The sequence below is a fragment of the Nilaparvata lugens genome, chromosome 7 (assembly GCF_014356525.2).
Source record: "Nilaparvata lugens isolate BPH chromosome 7, ASM1435652v1, whole genome shotgun sequence".
NCBI lineage: Eukaryota > Metazoa > Arthropoda > Insecta > Hemiptera > Delphacidae > Nilaparvata > Nilaparvata lugens.
In genome coordinates, this window is record NC_052510.1 from 57,309,968 (window position 1) to 57,329,235 (window position 19,268).

General features: G+C 34.8%; 1 protein-coding gene across 1 annotated transcript; it reads left to right on the top strand.

Moving 5' to 3' along the window:
• Positions 1 to 1,299: 1,299 nt before the first annotated feature.
• LOC120352230 lies at positions 1,300 to 18,739 on the top strand. The gene is made up of 8 exons (XM_039431985.1): positions 1,300 to 1,362; positions 4,141 to 4,302; positions 5,669 to 5,833; positions 7,492 to 7,682; positions 8,765 to 8,864; positions 10,068 to 10,229; positions 17,605 to 17,769; positions 18,686 to 18,739. Exons 1-8 carry the CDS (start codon positions 1,300 to 1,302, stop codon positions 18,737 to 18,739), a joined length of 1,062 nt encoding a protein of 353 aa, XP_039287919.1.
• Positions 18,740 to 19,268: the final 529 nt, after the last annotated feature.

Genomic DNA, 19,268 nt, shown 5'->3' on the forward strand with positions numbered 1-19,268 from the left:
AGGGGAATCCAAGATTAAGTTGGAAAAAGAAAAAGTGAAACGATAAGGAGATTGAAACTGAAATACTTAGGCCCATACGCAGATACTCGGTTAAAACGGAGAAATGTCAGCTGTTCGTTTAAACCCCGTATGAAACTCATTATAATAAATGTAACCATATCTACAAGTAAACGTAGTTTGGTATTAAACGTGGTGTTAGCATATGGCCCTGAGATGAGACAAAATAAGTGGTGTTGCATTAATTGCTCTGGTGTGCAAGCTCACAAAAATTGAGAAAAGCATTTGACTTTCCGCTCTCAACAGGTTAACTAGTGATATTGATAGAATAATGTGAGGGAGAATAATGAACAAATGAAAATGAGAAATGAGGCCCACAACTACAATACACGGTCAGCAGGGAACCTGGACATTCCACGAACTCGATTGACAAGCAATCAGAAGAGCTTCCAGATAACAGCATTGAAGATCTTCAACAAACTTCCCAAAGATGTTCCGGAAATGGAACTTAAGAGATTCGAGAAAGCCCTGAAAACCCAACTTCTTGAGCGGCCCTTGTACTCACTCGCTCAATGAAGACGAAGAGACGCTTTTTCCTGCCGGATGACCCGGCTGGGTACACGACTACGACGCGGTCTATCTGGCACCCCCAGTCAACAACCCAGACATCAAGTAATAACTTCGATATGTGAATAACTAAATAAGGAAGCTGTGTTATCACCTTCGTACTGTATTTCACCTGAGACTTTAGTAGAATCAGTTTTGTCGAGAAGCCGTGAGGTTGGGCTACCATTCATTCCCACTTCATTCAAATAGATTCATGTTTCTTGGAACCTTTTTCACAAATTCAACCTTTTTCATACAAATGACAAACGATCGTACTAGGATTTATTGAAGTTATACAAAATACCTCGAATTTCACAAAATCTTTTATAGAGAATTGATGGAAATATTGATAAGAATGATGAAAATTTTCTTTAAAGAATTCATAGAAAATATTGATAAGAATCATGGAATTTTTCTATAGAGAATAATTCATGGAAAATGTTGATACGAAACATTACTTTACTTTTACTTTACTCCATGGCACTACAGCCCATCAAGGGCCTTGGCCTCCTCAAGAATGCCTCTCCACTCCTCTCCGTCGGCAGTCTTGCGTCTCCATCCCCTAACGCCTATTTTCCGGAGATCATCTTCCACATCCTCCAGCCAGCGCTTGCGTGGACGTCCTTTCAACCTTCTTCCGCCTGGGTTTTCTCTGAAAACTTTTTTAACGGCTCTTTCATCGCTCATTCTTTCTACATGACCCAACCAGCTCAAGCGTCTCAATTTGATCTCATGTACAATAGGTGGTTTTCTGTACAGGTCACGCAGCTCTTGATTCGAACGAAGTCTCCATAGATACGAAACATAGGAATTAAAAATAATTGACCGTCCTTGAAAATCATCATAATTAACTTGAATACTTTACTTTAAAGTTCTCAATCATGATTGAAAGATAATTCAGTATGGTGTATTTAGTATAATTTATATTCTACTGTTCGTTCAATTTTTATTGGGTAGAGAAAACATCACAGATAATGATGTTTCATTCCCAAACTCCAGTAAATCATCAATGTTATAAACAAAGGCTGTTATAATTAAGTTGTTATTAATGGTGTTTTATTTCCAAGCTCCATTGAATCATCGATGTTATAAACAAAGGCTCTACAAGATAATTGTTTGCACGTGTAAAGCATGGAAGTTTATTTAGAATATTCTATTGTTATCAGGATAGTTCCAGCTCACATAAGCTTAGTTGATATCTGATCAACATAGCAATCAACCAACATCAGATCAGATCAGATCAGATCAGATCAGATCAGCAATAGATCAACATTTATGATTGTATAGTTTTTCCGTATACTTGTTATAAATTATAAATGGAGGATAACTGCCAGTTTCAAAATAGAACTTGGTTCGTAGAGTTAATTTCATGGAAACAAGGAGTGTGTGTTTGATCATGTTTAAATATATTGCCTGTATTTACTATCTTGCTCTTCTAATTTATGTTGATGCAGATCTGCTATTTGATGAGTATGCCGTGAGTATATTCTACTTTCTTGTGGTGCTTATTTGTAAAAAAATGTATATTCAATTTTATTTAATATTTCAATTTGGTAAATGTCTTGGTAATTAGATCCCAGAACTCACACAAAGGATAAGACTTTCTTGGAATAGCCTCCCATGATCGCTATTGATATTATGAGGGAGAAGACTCTTGTTTTGGGAAAATTTGAATAAGACATCAGTTTGGAATATGCAATAAATCGATAAGACTGTGCTTTGGAACATCTGCTGAGTTTTCATATCCAATTCCAATGGATAAGATTTTTTTTAAATTTTCGCTCTTCAGCAATATACGCTGAAATTAATGTATAGTGAGGTCCACGTTATAATGGCAGTGGAGAGAGATAGAAGAAAACGTTGCTGATCCTCTGTCTTGTCAATGACTTCTATAGACGGTAGCTGATACAGGTTTATTGATGTAATCATAGCCACCTCTTATACAAGGCCGCGGCCTACGATATTGCAATGTCGGAGTGCAGGCCTACAATCTAATTCATGATTGGTGAAAAAGATCAGCTGGTATCTTTTTAAATCTTTTACACCAATCATGTATGAAAAAGATTTAAAAAAATACCAGCTGATCTTTTTCACCAATCATGTATTAGATTCTAGGCCTACACTGCGACGTTGCAATATCGTAGGCCGCGGCCTTGTATTAGAGGTGGCTATGATGTAATATTAACTGTTCATTTTGTTAAAAATTATCTATTTTATTTTATTAAGAGAAAGTTATATCTATCAATAATTCCATAATCAATTTTCATGATTAAGATATTGATAAATAATTTGTTAATTGATTATCAATTCTACATTGTTAAAAGATGATCTGGAAACAGAGAAAAGTGAGAAAGAGATACCGCTATCCGCATTGTTGAATGATAGACAAGGATAGCAATACCATTGCTAATTTAACACTGTCATTATAACGTGGACCTCAATATAGATGGCAGTACCGTAGCTACAGTAAACATTTCATGTTTTTTAGTGATAAGAATCTTTTTGGAAATCATTGAATCATTTATATCTGCTTATGATGCCTTGCCAAGCAGCCTCTTCAAGGTTTACTCACGGTAGTTAAATTGGTTCATTAAACGTTCTCTCCATCCTATTCTATTCAAACATCAAAGATTGTCACTTTTTGTGTAGTTGAGAAGTTGATATTGTGGTGATTATTCATATTGAATGAAAAAGACTAAGAAATTGTCAAAAACCACAGATTTATTGGTATGGGTATAGTTATTTACTGATTAAATCTGTGGTTTTTGACGATTTCTTAGTCTTTTTCATTCAATCAAAGATTGTAGTTAGAAATCAGTTTTCAAATCATTCAATTGATGCATGAACTACATAAATTATGATTTACAACTCTTAAGTTGTAAATACTTGAGTTGAACACATCTCAAGTCATAAAATTTATTGGTATGGGTATAGTTATTTACTGATCAAATCTGTGGTTTTTCTTAGTCAATTTCTTAGTCTTTTTCATTCAATCAAAGATTGTAGTTGAAAATCAGTTTTCAAATTATTCAATTAATTCATGAACTACATAAATTATGATTTATAACTCTTAAGTTGTAAATACTTGAGTTGAACACATCTTAAGTCATAAAAGTATATTATCACTGAGAATTTACAAAGACAAGGCTTCACTAGACCAAGAATATCAAGAATATAAAACTTTTATTCAGTTCATATAATTTCCAATAGTGTAGGGAAATCCGGGTTGTTTTCTTCGGTTACTCCTCTGTGATTCAACCTGGTGTTTGTTTGATTCTCCATTTGAGATAATTTTTCATTAGAAAATTCCTGTATAATGTAACACCATGATCTCAATATTATTCACAATCACTTTTTGAGCAGGAAGTGATTCCTGTTTCTGTCAGGAATCAGTGCTGTCATGAGGTCCCAGCAAGCAATTCCTGCTCAGTATCAGTGATACAAATTGAAAATTATCTTCCTGCTCAGTTTCTAATAATACGTAACAAATAGTTTCATGGAAATTTAATTTTTTGACATTGATTTTTTCCCTCACAGGGACCCTACGAGCAAAGGCCCTTGGGGTCGGAGCATTGTCGATTTACGGGAAGAAGCTGCATGGAGGGAAATTTTACAAGACGCAAACTCCCGGGTAAAGACAAAGATTGGCACTACAACGTAACCCTGAGGAACTACATGTACATGAAAGATACAACCACTGTAAGAACATTATATTTTAGTTTTGTAGTTCATAGACTCCATTAAAATTGGGAGGTTACAAGTATAATAATATATAATTATATTATAATCAATTTTTTTTCGCTAAAGAGACTCTTCAAAACTATCAAGTTAAACAAGGTACCTCTTTCAAATCGATAGAATTATGACAATAATGTCAAGAAAATTATAAGAAAATAGTTCTAAAATACTGCTAAATATTTGATGATTCTATTATATATATAGACTAGCCGTCAGGCTCGCTTCGCTCGGCATATCCGTCTAGCCTGGACCCCCGACTGGATCGTCCAAAAATGAGATCAGTGGGCTCGCTTCGCTCGCCTGCATTTTTCATTTGAGCATGCTTCGTTCCACCAGAAAGTTAAAGTACTGAGAAAACGCAGAAAAGCTGAGAAAAACGCTAATTTTGGGCGTATCTTTGATGAAATATGTAAGTCACCCCATCACTAAATTTTTAGACCCTAGCTAAACCTCTGTACCAAATTTGAACATTTTCTGTTTATTACTTGATGAGAGAACTGAGAAATCGCGAAAAAACCGCTAATTTTGGGCGTATCTTTGGCGTTATATCAAATTCCTTCTAACACAACATTATTACCCCCCAGCTGAGCTTCTGTAGTAAATTTGAACATTTTCTGTTCATTTGTTCTCAATAAAGCTGAGAAAGCGCAAAAAAAGCTGGAGAAACGCAGATTTTGAGCGCATCTTTGGCGTTATTCCAAATTCCTCTCTAATACAACATTATCTCACACCAGTTAAGCTTCTGTACTGAATTTGAACAATTTCTGTTCATTTGTTCCCGATAAATCTGAGAAAAAGCAAAACACGCTGGAAAAACACTAATTTTGGGCGTATCTTTGACGTTATTGCAAATTCCTTCTATCATAACATTATTACATCCTAGCTGAGCTTCTGTACTGAATTTGAACATTTTCTGTTCATTTGTTCTCGATAAAGCTGAGAAAACGCTTGAAAAACGCAGATTTTGGGCGTATCTTTGGATTTTTTTCCAAATCCGTTCTTGGTGCGCCTCTAAAGGGTCAACTGAACATACCTACCAAATTTGAACGTTTTTGGTCCGGTTGATTTTTAGTTCTGCGAGTGAGTGAGTCAGTCAGTGAGTGAGTGCCACTTCGTTTTTATATAATTTATATAGAATGTAGATATAGCTAGATAATGCTGAATAGTTAATGATTCTATTATATAGATACTGCTAGATAGTTCCAATAACTGCTACAGAATTATTATAGAGGAACAAACTTCTTCAAATGCCATATCTAGATCTATAAAGCTATAAATTCTGGAGTTTGATCAAATATTTTCTCTGATGCATGATATTTTTTCCAAGATGCGGATAGTAGCCTCCACCAAGGGAGCGAGCGGTCATTACAACAGTTTGGCAGACATCACAAGACCAGCATGTAAATGGCTGGAATGGATCAAGCCATTTGTCAATGACCTTTCTGAACACGCTGGGTACAACCCAAAGGACATCTGTTCTTACATAATGCCGGTAAGATCATGAATGAGATTCTCAGGGATTAAAAAAAATAAAAAGATATTTTGAAAATCGGTAAAAACATTTTTTTAAAACTGATATAGAAGATGATCAAAATTAATTTTTCTCGAGAATATTGTTCAAACTCTGTCAAGATCAGTGAGATCATAGATGTGATTTTCAGGAATTAAAAAAAAAAATAAAAATATTTGAAAATTGTTAAAGCCATTTTTCTAAACTGATATAGAAAGTGACCAAAATTAATTTCCCTCGAGAATATTGTTCAGTTTTTGTCTGTTGAATAGGGCTTATGAATATCCAGGGTATGAATTTGAAATGAATGTTGGATCCATTTCTGAGAGAACCATGATAACATAGTCAATACATACTCATTAACAATATTTATACTCCATTCATTCTCTTCCTTATAATGGAACACCGATTGGGAGAGAAAAACTAAGAATACCTTGTACCATTTAATATGAATATGAATACCCTTCTCAAAAATAGTTATATTCAATAGAATATTCTCGAGAGAGAATCCTACCATTGAGGTGTCTTGACAGTTATAATACACTTTTGTCATTTTTTCCAACTTGAAATTCGGTTTCTATAGTTGTGATGTAGTTCAAGGTGAGGAAGATATCCATATGAACATTTCAATAAAAATATAAAGAAAAATAAAAATCTCAGTACCCTTTTTGAAATATTTTATCACAACATGTTTTGGACATTGATGCCATTTTCAAGTGCTTTTATTTTTATTTATATTTATATTACAATTAGCCCTATATAGAAATAGTTATTTGTGCAACTAGTGCGCAAAGTGACAGTTTGCTGCACCGAAAGAAACGTTTACGCCCGAGCCGTAGGCGAGGGCGGAATGGTTTGTTGAGTGCAGCAGAGGAACTTTGCGCACGTATTTCACATTAAGTTTTTCCTACAGTTACCATTGAATATGAAAAGTGGGTAATTATGGGTAAAATTGCCTGAAATCCATCAAATGTTTTTCTGTGTAATTTTATTATTGATAAAAACCTTAATCCTAAAATCCTAAAGTCCTCGTTGTCCTTGGTTATAATATATACTTAATAATTTGCTCGTTGTGCTTCGTTGCACCTCTGCTCACTATAGCAGCCCACTCACTGTTACCAACTTCATTTTGATTTTGCTGCACTGTTGCTCCATATAACCTTCTAAGTATTTTGCGTTGCCATGTTGCAAATCTGGAGTGCAGAAAAAATTTTCCCGCACTAGAGCGGAAAAATGATTCTTTGCGTTCTGTAATCAGTGCAGCAATGGCCACTTTTCAACGTAACTGTAGGAAAAGAGATAAACATTTCAATACTGTCAAAAACACTAATTCATTAAAACACTGGAAAATTCTTGTTTCCGTTGTTAAAAATTAGATATCTCCAGTTGACTTGAAGCTAAAAATAGTATAGAGCAGCTGAATAGTATGGGCGAAGCTCTACGATTGACCAATAGCTCTTGACCAATGAAGGTTGGGCATGACTGCACGACTATCATTGGTCGATTCTAGACCCACCCAATATTCCATCTTACAATCACTGATAAGTTCCATTAAAATTTATAATTAAAAAAATAATAATTTAAATAAAATTTAATTTAAAAATTTATAAATTAATTAATAATTTCCTTTTTTTCTACAGGGATGGTTCCAGATCACCAACTTCCATGTGAAAGCTCAATCTCATTTCAGAATATCGCAGATTCCGATAGCTCCTTATGGCTCTTACAAATTTGAGTTCCATTTGTCAGAGAAAGATAACCCAAGCTGCCATTGTATGCGAGTGTTCATGGATATAATTCCTGATGCCAAAACTATTCTGAGGAAGCAAAGGCAGAGAAACCGCACAACTATTCTGAAATTTTGATCTTGATCCTCGAATTTTTAGAAAATGAACCATCAATTACCTCTTACCATGTGTACCTCATCCATTTCTGAGTGCAGAGATGAGAGGAATAATCGTTAAGAAAATAGTTTTTATGCCGAGAGTGTTCATCTCAACAATGGATATTGCTTTTAAATCCACATGTTTCACAAGATAAAACGCTTAAAATCTCTCTTTTTATGTTATTTTCTCCCCAATATTTAAAATGTCACCTCCAGTCGCTTCTCACGATTCACTTATCGGTTGTAGCCTATCAAGCCGGAGACACACATGTCATGCAGCGTTCAGATCCGACTCATTTCCGTCTTTTCTATGGGGTGGAAAGGTTGTAGTATAACAGAACAAAATAACGGACTGATGAGGCTTGTTGCATTCAATTTCGGTGTCATGCAGTCGTCCGCCTGTATGATCGGAGTCGGATTGGAACGCTCTATGACTGGCGTGTCCCCGGGTTTATTTGATTCATTCTCGAAGCTGTTACAATATTGAGCCATACGATTGGTATACAAAAATATGGCTGGATAATTTCTAAAATCTGCACGTGCATCCATAGTGAGGTCTACGTTATAATGGCAGTGGAATTGCTATCCTTGTCTATCATTCAACAAAGCGGATATCGATATCTCTCTCTCTCTCTCACTTTGGTCTGTTGCCAGATCGTCTTTCAACAATGTGGAATTAAACAAAATATTTCATCCTTATTATGAAAATTCAATATGAAATGATTGAAAAATATAATATCTTGCTTAATAAAATGATGTACTGAAATTTCTCTATTGTTATCTCTATTACCATCATCAACAAGATAAATCATATTAGAGCTGTATTGAATGTTCGGTTTTTGTTGAATATCATTAATGTGACTTGATCATGCAATATAGAACAATGATTGCCACTTCCAGAATTCTATTATTCAAGTTTGATCCCACTCAAGGTTGAGAGGTAGAGAGCACATAAAAGTCATACCTGAATCCACTCAATTAAAAAGTTTTCCCATTTCCATTCTAACATTATTGGTATTTGATGACAGCAAAGATGTCATATTCATGATCATGAAGAAAAACATCATCTTTACTAATTATTTTGCAATTCTACTTTCTGTTAGAGCAGATCTACTCGATGATTATGTGGTAAGTCTCTTATGTATTTCAGTGTAGTTTCATTGAAGTAATTTTTCCAATATAAAGGTGCGTACAGACTTTTGCTCTGCTCCGCAATCGAATGTCACTCGAGCAGATCGATTGATGATCGAACGGGGAGCAAGAGTGGCACACGAGAAGAGCTAACATCTCCCGTAACGTTCATGATCGGAGCGAGTGCGGGGCGTGCGTGGAGCGATTGCAGAGCGAGTGCGGAGCATGTGCGGAGCGTGTTGGAGGCGCGTATATCTGTATGCACCTTAACGCAATGAATGCATGACTTAAGTGGATGCCTCTTAAAGTACCATTTGAACAAATACATTTTCATTTATTTTCTCACACATCAGTGAATTTATTTATTTATTTATACATTGTTACATACAATATCATTCTCAACTATGAATGATAGGGAAAGGAACAACAGGCTTAGAGCATGTATATCAGTTAATATACATTCATACTGAGAACAAGTTAATTTTATAAGGATGAGATTTGACTGAGTGATTTTCTCAATAAAAGTTTTCTCCAGTGAATAAAAAACTCTTGTATGATTTGCTGAGTCAACCTCCAATCCTTCATAATGTGTTATTGTTGTTATAATTGTAACAAAATTATAAATGAGAATGATGATAGGAGATGGTGATACTTATATCGAACATCTTGTTTAGATCAAGTAAACTAATGAAGCCAGCCAAAACTACAGCTCATCCTATTTTAATATTCTTTCCTTTATTTATGTGCAATAAGTTTGAGTTAATAAGCAAACATAAACCTCATGGTTAATTACCAACGTTATTTAATAACGGAAAACCTCCGTTGATAAATTTAAATTAAACCTGAGAGTTAGTCTCAAATTTCCTGATCATTAATAATCCAAGACCTGGACTCTATAATATAGAGTGGTATAGAGTAGGTTGTTCATTGAAGGGTTGAATTCAATTCAAGTCATTGACGGGTTGAAATCAATACCCTGTCATTGATGGGTTGAAATTGAGTTTTCATCAACCATTTCAATGCACATTATGCATTTTTTGACTGCATATTATGCATTTTTTGACTGGATGACATCTCAATTTCAACCCATGAATGACAGGGTATTGATTTCAATCCATCAATGACTTGAATTGGATTCAACCCATCAATGAACAACCTAATAAAATGTTCGGCATTAACCGCAGATCATTTTTCTAACAGGGACCATATCAACGTACGCCGACGGTAACAGAGTACTGTAGAATAAATGGGAACTCTCGTAGCTGTCTCAACTGTAATTTTACTATGCGCCAGCTACCAAATCAAGATTGGCTCTTCAACGTTACATTGCGCAACTACATGTATTTGAAAGATACAACTAATGTAAGAGCATCGTAATTTATTTTTTATCTGTTGATTTTTGCAATACAGGTATTCAACATTACATTAGGAAGCCACATGTATTTGGAAGATACAACTGATGTAGGAGCATTGTAATGTATTTCTTTATCTGTTGATTTCTGCCATAGAAGTCTCACATAACATTGAAAGACACAAAAATTTATGTAAGAGTATTGTGATGTATTGAATTTCTTCAACTGTTAATTTCTGCCACACAGGTGTCTAAAATTACATTTGGGAGCTACAAGTATTCGAAAGATACAACAAACTTTATGTAAGAGTATTGTGATATATTTCTTTATATGTTGATTTCTGCCATATAAAAGTCTATCGAAATGAAACTTCTCAAAAAGAGCTTTCCAATTGAAAAAATTATCAATATCCTTTAATTATTGAGTAATCAAGTCAATAGTGGATGGACAACTAACTTTTTCAATAATTAAAAATATCGTCTATCTAACGATAAGAAACCCCTCAACAAATCTCTCGAAATGATAATATAAGCAGCCTCTATCAATATTGAGTAATCATATCAATAATTAATAGACAACTGACCTCTTCAATTGAAAATATCCTCTATATTTTCTGAGCAGTTGTGAAGGTGATATTACCCGTTGTCACAGATTCTTTAAGAATCGAGATACCGGTTTCGGTTGTTACATTATCATCTGCCAAAGATTCATTAAAAATCGAGATACCGGCTTCGGTTGATCATTGATCACTAGTGAAATAAAAGAAAAATGGAGAGCTGCAGTATCTATAGTAACGGCCGGCTATTGCTGGTAGCCGTGACCTATCAAGGTGAACGTCTGTCATTGGCCTAGACAAGGCCCTCCTTTATAAGCAATTCATAAAACCGTTAGCGGCCCATAGACGAATAACTTGGTTGGTCACTGTTTCCCACAGACGGTTAACCTGCTTCTGCCAACTTCATTTCCCGATCAGCTCTGCTGCTGTAGCGTTTACACTCGACATTTACAGAAAATGAGCGATCTATTATCTTTTATTGAACAATACTAACTTTGTGACGAACCTGGTTGTGAATAAATAAGGCTTTTATATAATATAACCTGGTTATGAATAAAGAAGGCTTAACTTTCTACATGGCTCATTTATAATCCTTCATTTAAGTTTAGAGCATATATTCCATTTTTTAACAGGTCTATGCTTTATAATAACAGGCTTATGAAAAAGTGTTACATTACAGATTTACTGTTTACACAAAATTATGTTTTTATAGGAGAACAACATTTAATAGAAGAACAAGAACGATTAGCCTTCACTCAAGAAGTTGAAGAAATAGGTAGGCTACTTCAAATAAAAAATTCCTCCAACAAATTGTATGAGCTCAATGAAAAGTTCTCATTTTATCTTAGTCAAGACATTATAATATTGTTACTCAGCAGTCAGCATAGAAATTGTATTGTGTTTTGAGATTCTGTTTCCTGGTTTACTATTACCTACTGTGACAAGTGAAAAGGCTTGATTCAATGGAATAACCTGGATTTGAGCAACAGTAGATTCTGAACCATTAAATAATCATATTACAGAACCATATTAAAATCATCCTACTAGATAACTGTCACTCAATAACCCAACTGCCTTTCAAACCTAGTTTTCGTTTATTGTGAAATAAGGCCTGAAAATTCTTTTAATTATATTAAAGTACGCTGATGAGTACTACGACACTATTCAAATACTGAGGTTGTGAATTGTGTTGTCAACTTCCCCACAGATGCTCCAACATGGTTGCCAACATTAAGCTCCATCCACAGAAAATCAAAACTATTTATCTCACACCAACTGTTGGACCAACCGGTTGCTACAACCGCCAACCTGCCCACAGACGTACAACATCTACTCCAACGCAGCAAGTTGGCAACTAGGTTGCCAACCAAGTTGTTCGTCTATGGGCCGCTTTAGAAAATGTTGTAACCTTGTTCTTCAGAATCTTGTTAGTATATCGTTAGTCATTTTTTCTTAATAATAATGATAATACTGATTACTCCAGTTCTATCTATTCATTAATATATGCATATAATATGAAAGTGTACAATATATTGGTTTTGAATTGATTCCTCAACTCTCTGAACTATTCAAGTACAGCTCTTCATGATGAAAAGTATACAGTGCTAAGTTTCTGAGCATGGATTGAATACTGATGGACTCCCTTGATTGCAACTGATCAACGAAATCTGCAGCATTTGATCTGGATTTTCATCTTATAATCATTATTATTAATTTATCAGCATTTGTATAATGCAAAATTCCAGTGATTTCCATTATTGATAAACAACAACATTTCAACCACAATCATTTCCTCACAGAAGAGTTATAAACATTCTAAAGCTGGGTTTACACCAACGTTATTAACAAAATGTTGATAAATTAATCCTTATAGATTCTATTGGATTGATTGGAACTTGACAAACACATATGTTCATCATGTGTATGATGAGTTATGAATCTGATAAAATCTATAATTGGAATTGAAATTTATTCACAACACTGACATATTTTATAATTATTTTTAAAATGCGATTAACATTTGCATTTTGCAAAGAAACAGTATCATGATGGAAAAAAGAAAAAAACTTCAGTAGCTTAATAGCTGTGATTGAAGTTCTACACTATTGTTATTGTGCATCACAATATGAACGAGACAGTCACTTGATTTCGATAACTTTAGAACCAATGAAAAATATATTATGGTTAGTCGAGACACTCAAGTGATGCTTAATGAGGAACTGTTGGATGCTGTTTCGAAAATTGATTTATCTCGATGCAAGATACCGAGAATCAGATGGATTGATGGAGTTCCAGGGAGCGGAAAAACACATCTAATTGTTGATAAACATCGACCAATGGAAGACCTCATACTAACTCAAACAAGAGCCGCAATCAAAGGAATAAGATCAACTATACAGGAGAAACACGGAAATGAATTCAACTCAATCATCAATTCAAATTACAGAACCGTGACGTCGTTTCTAATTAATGGCTGCCACAAAAAATATAAGCGCGTATTCATCGATGAAGCTGTCCTTATGCACGCCGGCTTCGTGGGATTCGTCTCTGAGCTGACAGGCGCAGACGAGATAGTACTGGTTGGAGACTCAAAACAAATATCTTACATCGAGAGAAGTGGTTTACCAGCAGTCTGGAAAAATATTTCTGTTTTCGCGGATCCGGATTCTTACCAATCAGTAACCAACAGGTGTCCAATGGATGTGTGCTGTCTGTTGTCTAACTACTACAATGATATCTGCACTACAAATAAAATTATTCGATCAATTGAACCAACAATAACTAACGGAGAACCTCACAACCTACAACCACAAACTTTAATCCTCACATTCACGCAATCAGAAAAACAAATGGTACTGGAAGCTGTTAAAAACAAGGCTCCCGCTGGCTCATTAACAATACTAACTATACATGAAGCTCAGGGTTTAACGTTTAGAGATGTTATCCTGGTGAGGAAGAATACTAAACCACTCAAGATTTACAATAGCATTCAGCACATAATAGTAGCACTTAGTAGGCATACCAACTCATTCAGATATTTAACAGTTGGAGAGCAAGATCTCATGCTGTCATTAACTCAAAAAATACAATCAGTTGAGGACAAGGATATCTACAATTGGCACACAAATAATTATAAACACAAAAACAAAAATGGCTGATTTGATGGAGGATTTGGATTTATTAGACATTGAAGACTTTTCGATTCCAAATTCACAAGATGTCAACAATAATATCCAACCTTTCAACTTGAAAATCATCAATTTCAACATCAGAAGCTACAATAAAAATTTTGAAGAATTTCTTATTCAACTGGAAGACCTGAACGTGGATTTCGACGTGATAGTCTTAACGGAATGCTGGATTGCTGGTGGTGTTTCCTTGAAATCAATTAATAATTATACCTGCCACAAAACAGAAAACAATATTCTATAGAATGATGGAGTAATAATTTATGTCAAATCCGACTATTTTGTCGAAATAAAAGAAATTGCAGTTAGGCAAGCCAACTGTTTAAATATGCATTTGAAAATTGGGAAAGATACTTTTGTCATAACAGCGTTATATAGATCTCCATCACACTTGGACTTAACAGAATTTCTCATTGATCTGAGGCAGATTTTGAATGATAATGGAAAGTATTTTCACATCGTTCTAGGAGATTTGAACATCAACACAAAAGAACCAAATCAGCACAGGCAACTGGAAGACTATGATAATCTACTCAGTGAATATGGATTCCTACATTGTATAAAGCAGGCAACTCGTATTGGAAATAATAGCTCTTCATGTATAGATCATATTCTGATAAACTTTAAAAAAGATATAATACCAATAGTTTTCCCAAATTCTATTACAGATCATTTTATAACTATTCTGGGAATTGATTATAATAAACTTTCATTAGCACTAACAAATGAGACCTGGAATTCCGTGTACCTGCAGGAATGCGCTGATAGTGCTTTGAAGAAAATGATACAAATACTGAAGAAATACACAGAAGAATGTAAAGTTATTAATAGAGTATCGCACACAAAAAGAAAAATTAAGCCTTGGATTACAAATGGATTAATTACATCAATAAGGAAGAGAGATAAATTACACAGACAAAGCAAGAATAATACAGCGAATCTACAGCTTAGAGAGTATTATAGAAGGTACAGAAATCTACTAACAACTGTAATAGAAAATGCTAAGAAACAATACTTTTCAAGGCGATTTGAAACTTCCAGCAACTCTAAGCAAACATGGGAAGTAATAAGAGAAATAACTGAAGTGCAACGGCCAAGAACACAAATCCACCAAATCAACTTGGAAGGGAGAGAATTGAAATTGGGAGATGATGATAAAGATATGGCAAATTCTTTCAATGAATTTTTTATTAGTATTGGATCAAAACTGGCCCAGGACATTCTAAATAGCGATTGTAATGGCGCAGATGAGCATGCGGCAGCTGATCAGATAGTCTGCCGGTCATTATTCTTCACACCTGTCAGTGAGGACGAAATGATAAAAATCATTAATAGTCTTAAAGCTAATAGTGCACCTGGACTCGATAATTTAAAACCAGATTTTTTCAAACAGAATAATACGATACTTGCCAAGCCTTTAACACATATTGCAAACAAAATTTTTGAGGAAGGTGTTTTTCCACAGTGTCTTAAGGAAGCTGTCATTTGTCCAATCTTCAAAACAGGAGATAAGAAAGATATGAATTGCTACAGACCCATATCATTACTAAGTATATTATCAAAAATTTTTGAAAAGTGTATAAAAACAAGACTGATCAGCTTTCTTGAAAAAAATAAGCGTCTATCGCCAAACCAATATGGTTTTAGATCTAGTCGCAGTACAAATGATGCTATCCACTATGTGACCACTCAGATTGCCAATAAAATAAACACTGAAGAGAAACCATTGGCAGTATTCTTAGATTTAAAGAAGGCTTTTGATACGGTGTCACATGACATTCTTCTTTCAAGGCTTGATAACTATGGAATAAGAGGAGTCGCATGGAATCTTTTCAGGAGCTACCTATCAAACCGAACACAATGTGTCAAAGTCAATGGATGTATAAGCAACAAGCTGACTGTAAAGTTTGGAGTGCCACAAGGAACAGTACTAGGACCAATTCTTTTTCTTCTCTACATAAACCCATTATGCAACATGGAAATGATGGATCAATCACCACCTTTGCAGATGATACTGTTCTACTGTTCTCTGAACCGACCTGGGAGATGACCTGGAGAGAAACCGAGACTGGACTTCAGAGGGTGTCTCGCTGGTTGAGTGAAAATCTGCTAACATTGAACCATGAGAAAACCTTCTTTCTGACCTTTTCGGCGACTCAACATGGACAGCCAACAGGAGATGAGATAGTAATCAAGAATCAACGGAATAACACTTCATACACAGTTCGCAGGAAACAGTCACAGAAATACCTGGGAGTTACAATGGACTCTTTTCTGCGCTGGGATCATCATCTCAATGAATTATGCGGGAGACTAAGGAAGACTATCTGCAGATTCAGGATTCTGAGGACACTGGTCGACAAGGGATGTCTAAGAGTTATCTACTTCTCTCTAGCTCAGTCCCTCATGCTGTATGGGATTGTGGGAAGGGGAGGTGCAAGCTTCTTGCACATCGAACCCCTCCTCAGGGTACAGAAGCTGATCATGAGGGTCATCAACCAGAAGCCTCCACGCTATTCATCAAACCAGCTATTCAATGAGTTTGATGTGATGGATCCAAGACAGCTTTACTCCAAGGAGATACTATGCAGATTACACAAGAACCCAACAACATTTCAAACCAGAAACCACAACCACAACACCAGATACAGGAATCTTCTCATCACTAGTGTTGCAAGGAAGGCACTATACCAGAGACATTTCAATCATTTAGCACATAAATTATATAATCTACTTCCTGCAAACTTTAAGCAGATTAATCATCCTAGAAAGTTCAAAACAATAGTACACAATTGGTTGATGAGCAAAGGAAGACAGAACATAGAAAACATTATTTCAAATAACAACTAACCACCTAATGACTTACTAAACACTAACTAATTAATAATATGCACAAAAAAACAACAAAACCTACTCTAGAACATGGTACGCCATAGTGGAGTAGGTCAATTTCCACACACAAAAAAACTAAACAAGTAGAGGACACATTATAAGAATTTTTTGTAACTAACTATTGTATATAGTATTGTAATTTATTTAATATTTTGTGTAATTGATGTTGTAGTTTTAGTTTTTTTTGGGAAATAAACATTTATTTATTTATTTATTTATTTATTTCGATAACTAAAAAAAAGAATAAGTCTTTGTCAATTTCACACAAACAGAATCAGAGCAATAGTAAAAAACAAAAAAGAAATAATAATAAAACCTGAAAAAACAAATAAAATACAATTTCCTGAAGTATCTAAGCATCTATACAATAAATATATAACATAAAATCAATAAATAAACCTCTATCACCAGTCAAAATTTTTAACAATTGATTCTAAAACCAGTCAAATTGAGCATCAGTAAAGTAACAAATAAAGGCAAAAGTTAAATTTAGTACAAAATTGTTTTTAATACTACCAGGAAATACTGAAGGAGAAATAATATTAATTCAATAAAACCGACTAAATAATGATTAAGTTATTAAAATTTTGTTAATTACTCTGGTGTAAACCCAGCTTGATAATGATCCTGGTTGTCATGATTTTTCGCAAGTTGTCTGGTGGCATCCTACAACATTTCAACGACAATGATTTTTTCACAAAATATTTGTAATTCTAAAAAACATCCTGATTGTCTCAATTTTTTGCTAGTTGCGTCTGATAGCATCTATGAAAGGAGCGAATGGTCAGTACAACAGTCTAGCAGAAATCACGAGACCAACATGTCAATTACTGGAATGGATCAAGCCATTAATCAATGACCTGGCCACTCACGCTGGCTACAACCCAAAGGACATCTGCCTTGCTGCAGTTCCGGTAATTACTACCTGAATTGGTCAATTTTTCTCTCATTTCATTATACGAGTTTAAGAAGCAACTGCCAATTGAACTGGGTCGCCGGAGTTCCGTCTGCCCTGAAAGCCGCCACTCACCAAAAAAATGGTCAGTTTTTACGGACGCTACCAAAGTGGAACAGAGAAAGACAAACTGGGTCTATTCCTATTATTTACATCTATCATTTTTTGGCAGCACTGAACCTGTATTCCTGTTAGTTTGTAGTAACATTAAAAAGGCTGAAAAGTAAATAGGCCTATTAAAAGTGTTCATTATAGGAGTTATCATTAGTTTTAGTGATATTCTTAAACTGGGAATTCCATCATATTCAGGGAATTAATGAATTCATGGAATCATAATGTGAATATAATTTTTTCTTGAATCTCCTTCTAGTATCTAAGTGTATTGGAAACAGAACTGAGATATTTATAGGCTCAGATCAGAGAAGGTGGTCAATTCGGGTTATCTATTTTATAGGTTAGTAATTCTAATATTATTAATGATCATCATCCTGGCTCTACTCAATAGAAAAATTCTATTGACCGAACCGTTGACTGCTTGACCAGTTACTCGAAATTGATAGTTGAATATGATGAATGAAATGGAATACTATTTATTACTTATACAAACGTTAATATTATATTGAAATGGAATTATTATTTATATAAATTATTTTTTGAAAGAGTATAGATACTTTAATATATTGATACACTTTTGACGAGTTGGAAAACGTTGCCTACGTTTGGTCAGTACAATTTTTCGCGTGGATTTCCGCGAGTAAACCAAGCTTGTAGTGTGCGTGAAGCTACCTAGTTTGTCGTCGTCCCAATTTGACAAAATAGCCCAATTTGTACTTTTGTTGTACTTTTGTAACTTTTCTTGGTTGTGATGGTTTTAGGGGCTGGCGATACTCTGCGACCCCATTGAACTGAGCCAGTTTGGAATAAAATAAGCGGGCTCGCTTCGCTCGCCAAAAACCCTGATTTTTGGTCATATCTTTGGCGTTATTTCAAATTCCTTCTAACACAACATTATTACACCCTAGCAAAGCATCTTTACTAAATTTGAACAATTTCTGTTCATTTGTTTTCGATGAATCTGAGAAAAAGCCAAAAAAAACGCTGGAAAAACGCTAATTTTTGGCGTATCTTTGACGTTATTGCAAATTCCTTCCAACACAACACTATTACACCCTAGCTGAGCTTCTGTAGTAAATTTGAACATTTTCTGTTCATTTGTTCTCGATAAAGCTGAGAAAAATCTAAAAAAAACGCTGGAAAAACGCAGATTTTGGGCATATCTTTGGACATTTTCCCAAATACGTTATTAGTGCCCCTCTAAAGAGCCAACTGAACATACCTACCAAATTTGAACGTTTTTGGTCCGGCTGATTTTTAGTTCTGCAAGTGAGTGAGTGAGTGAGTCAGTCAGTCAGTGCCATTTCGCTTATATATACGGTATATATATATATATATATATAT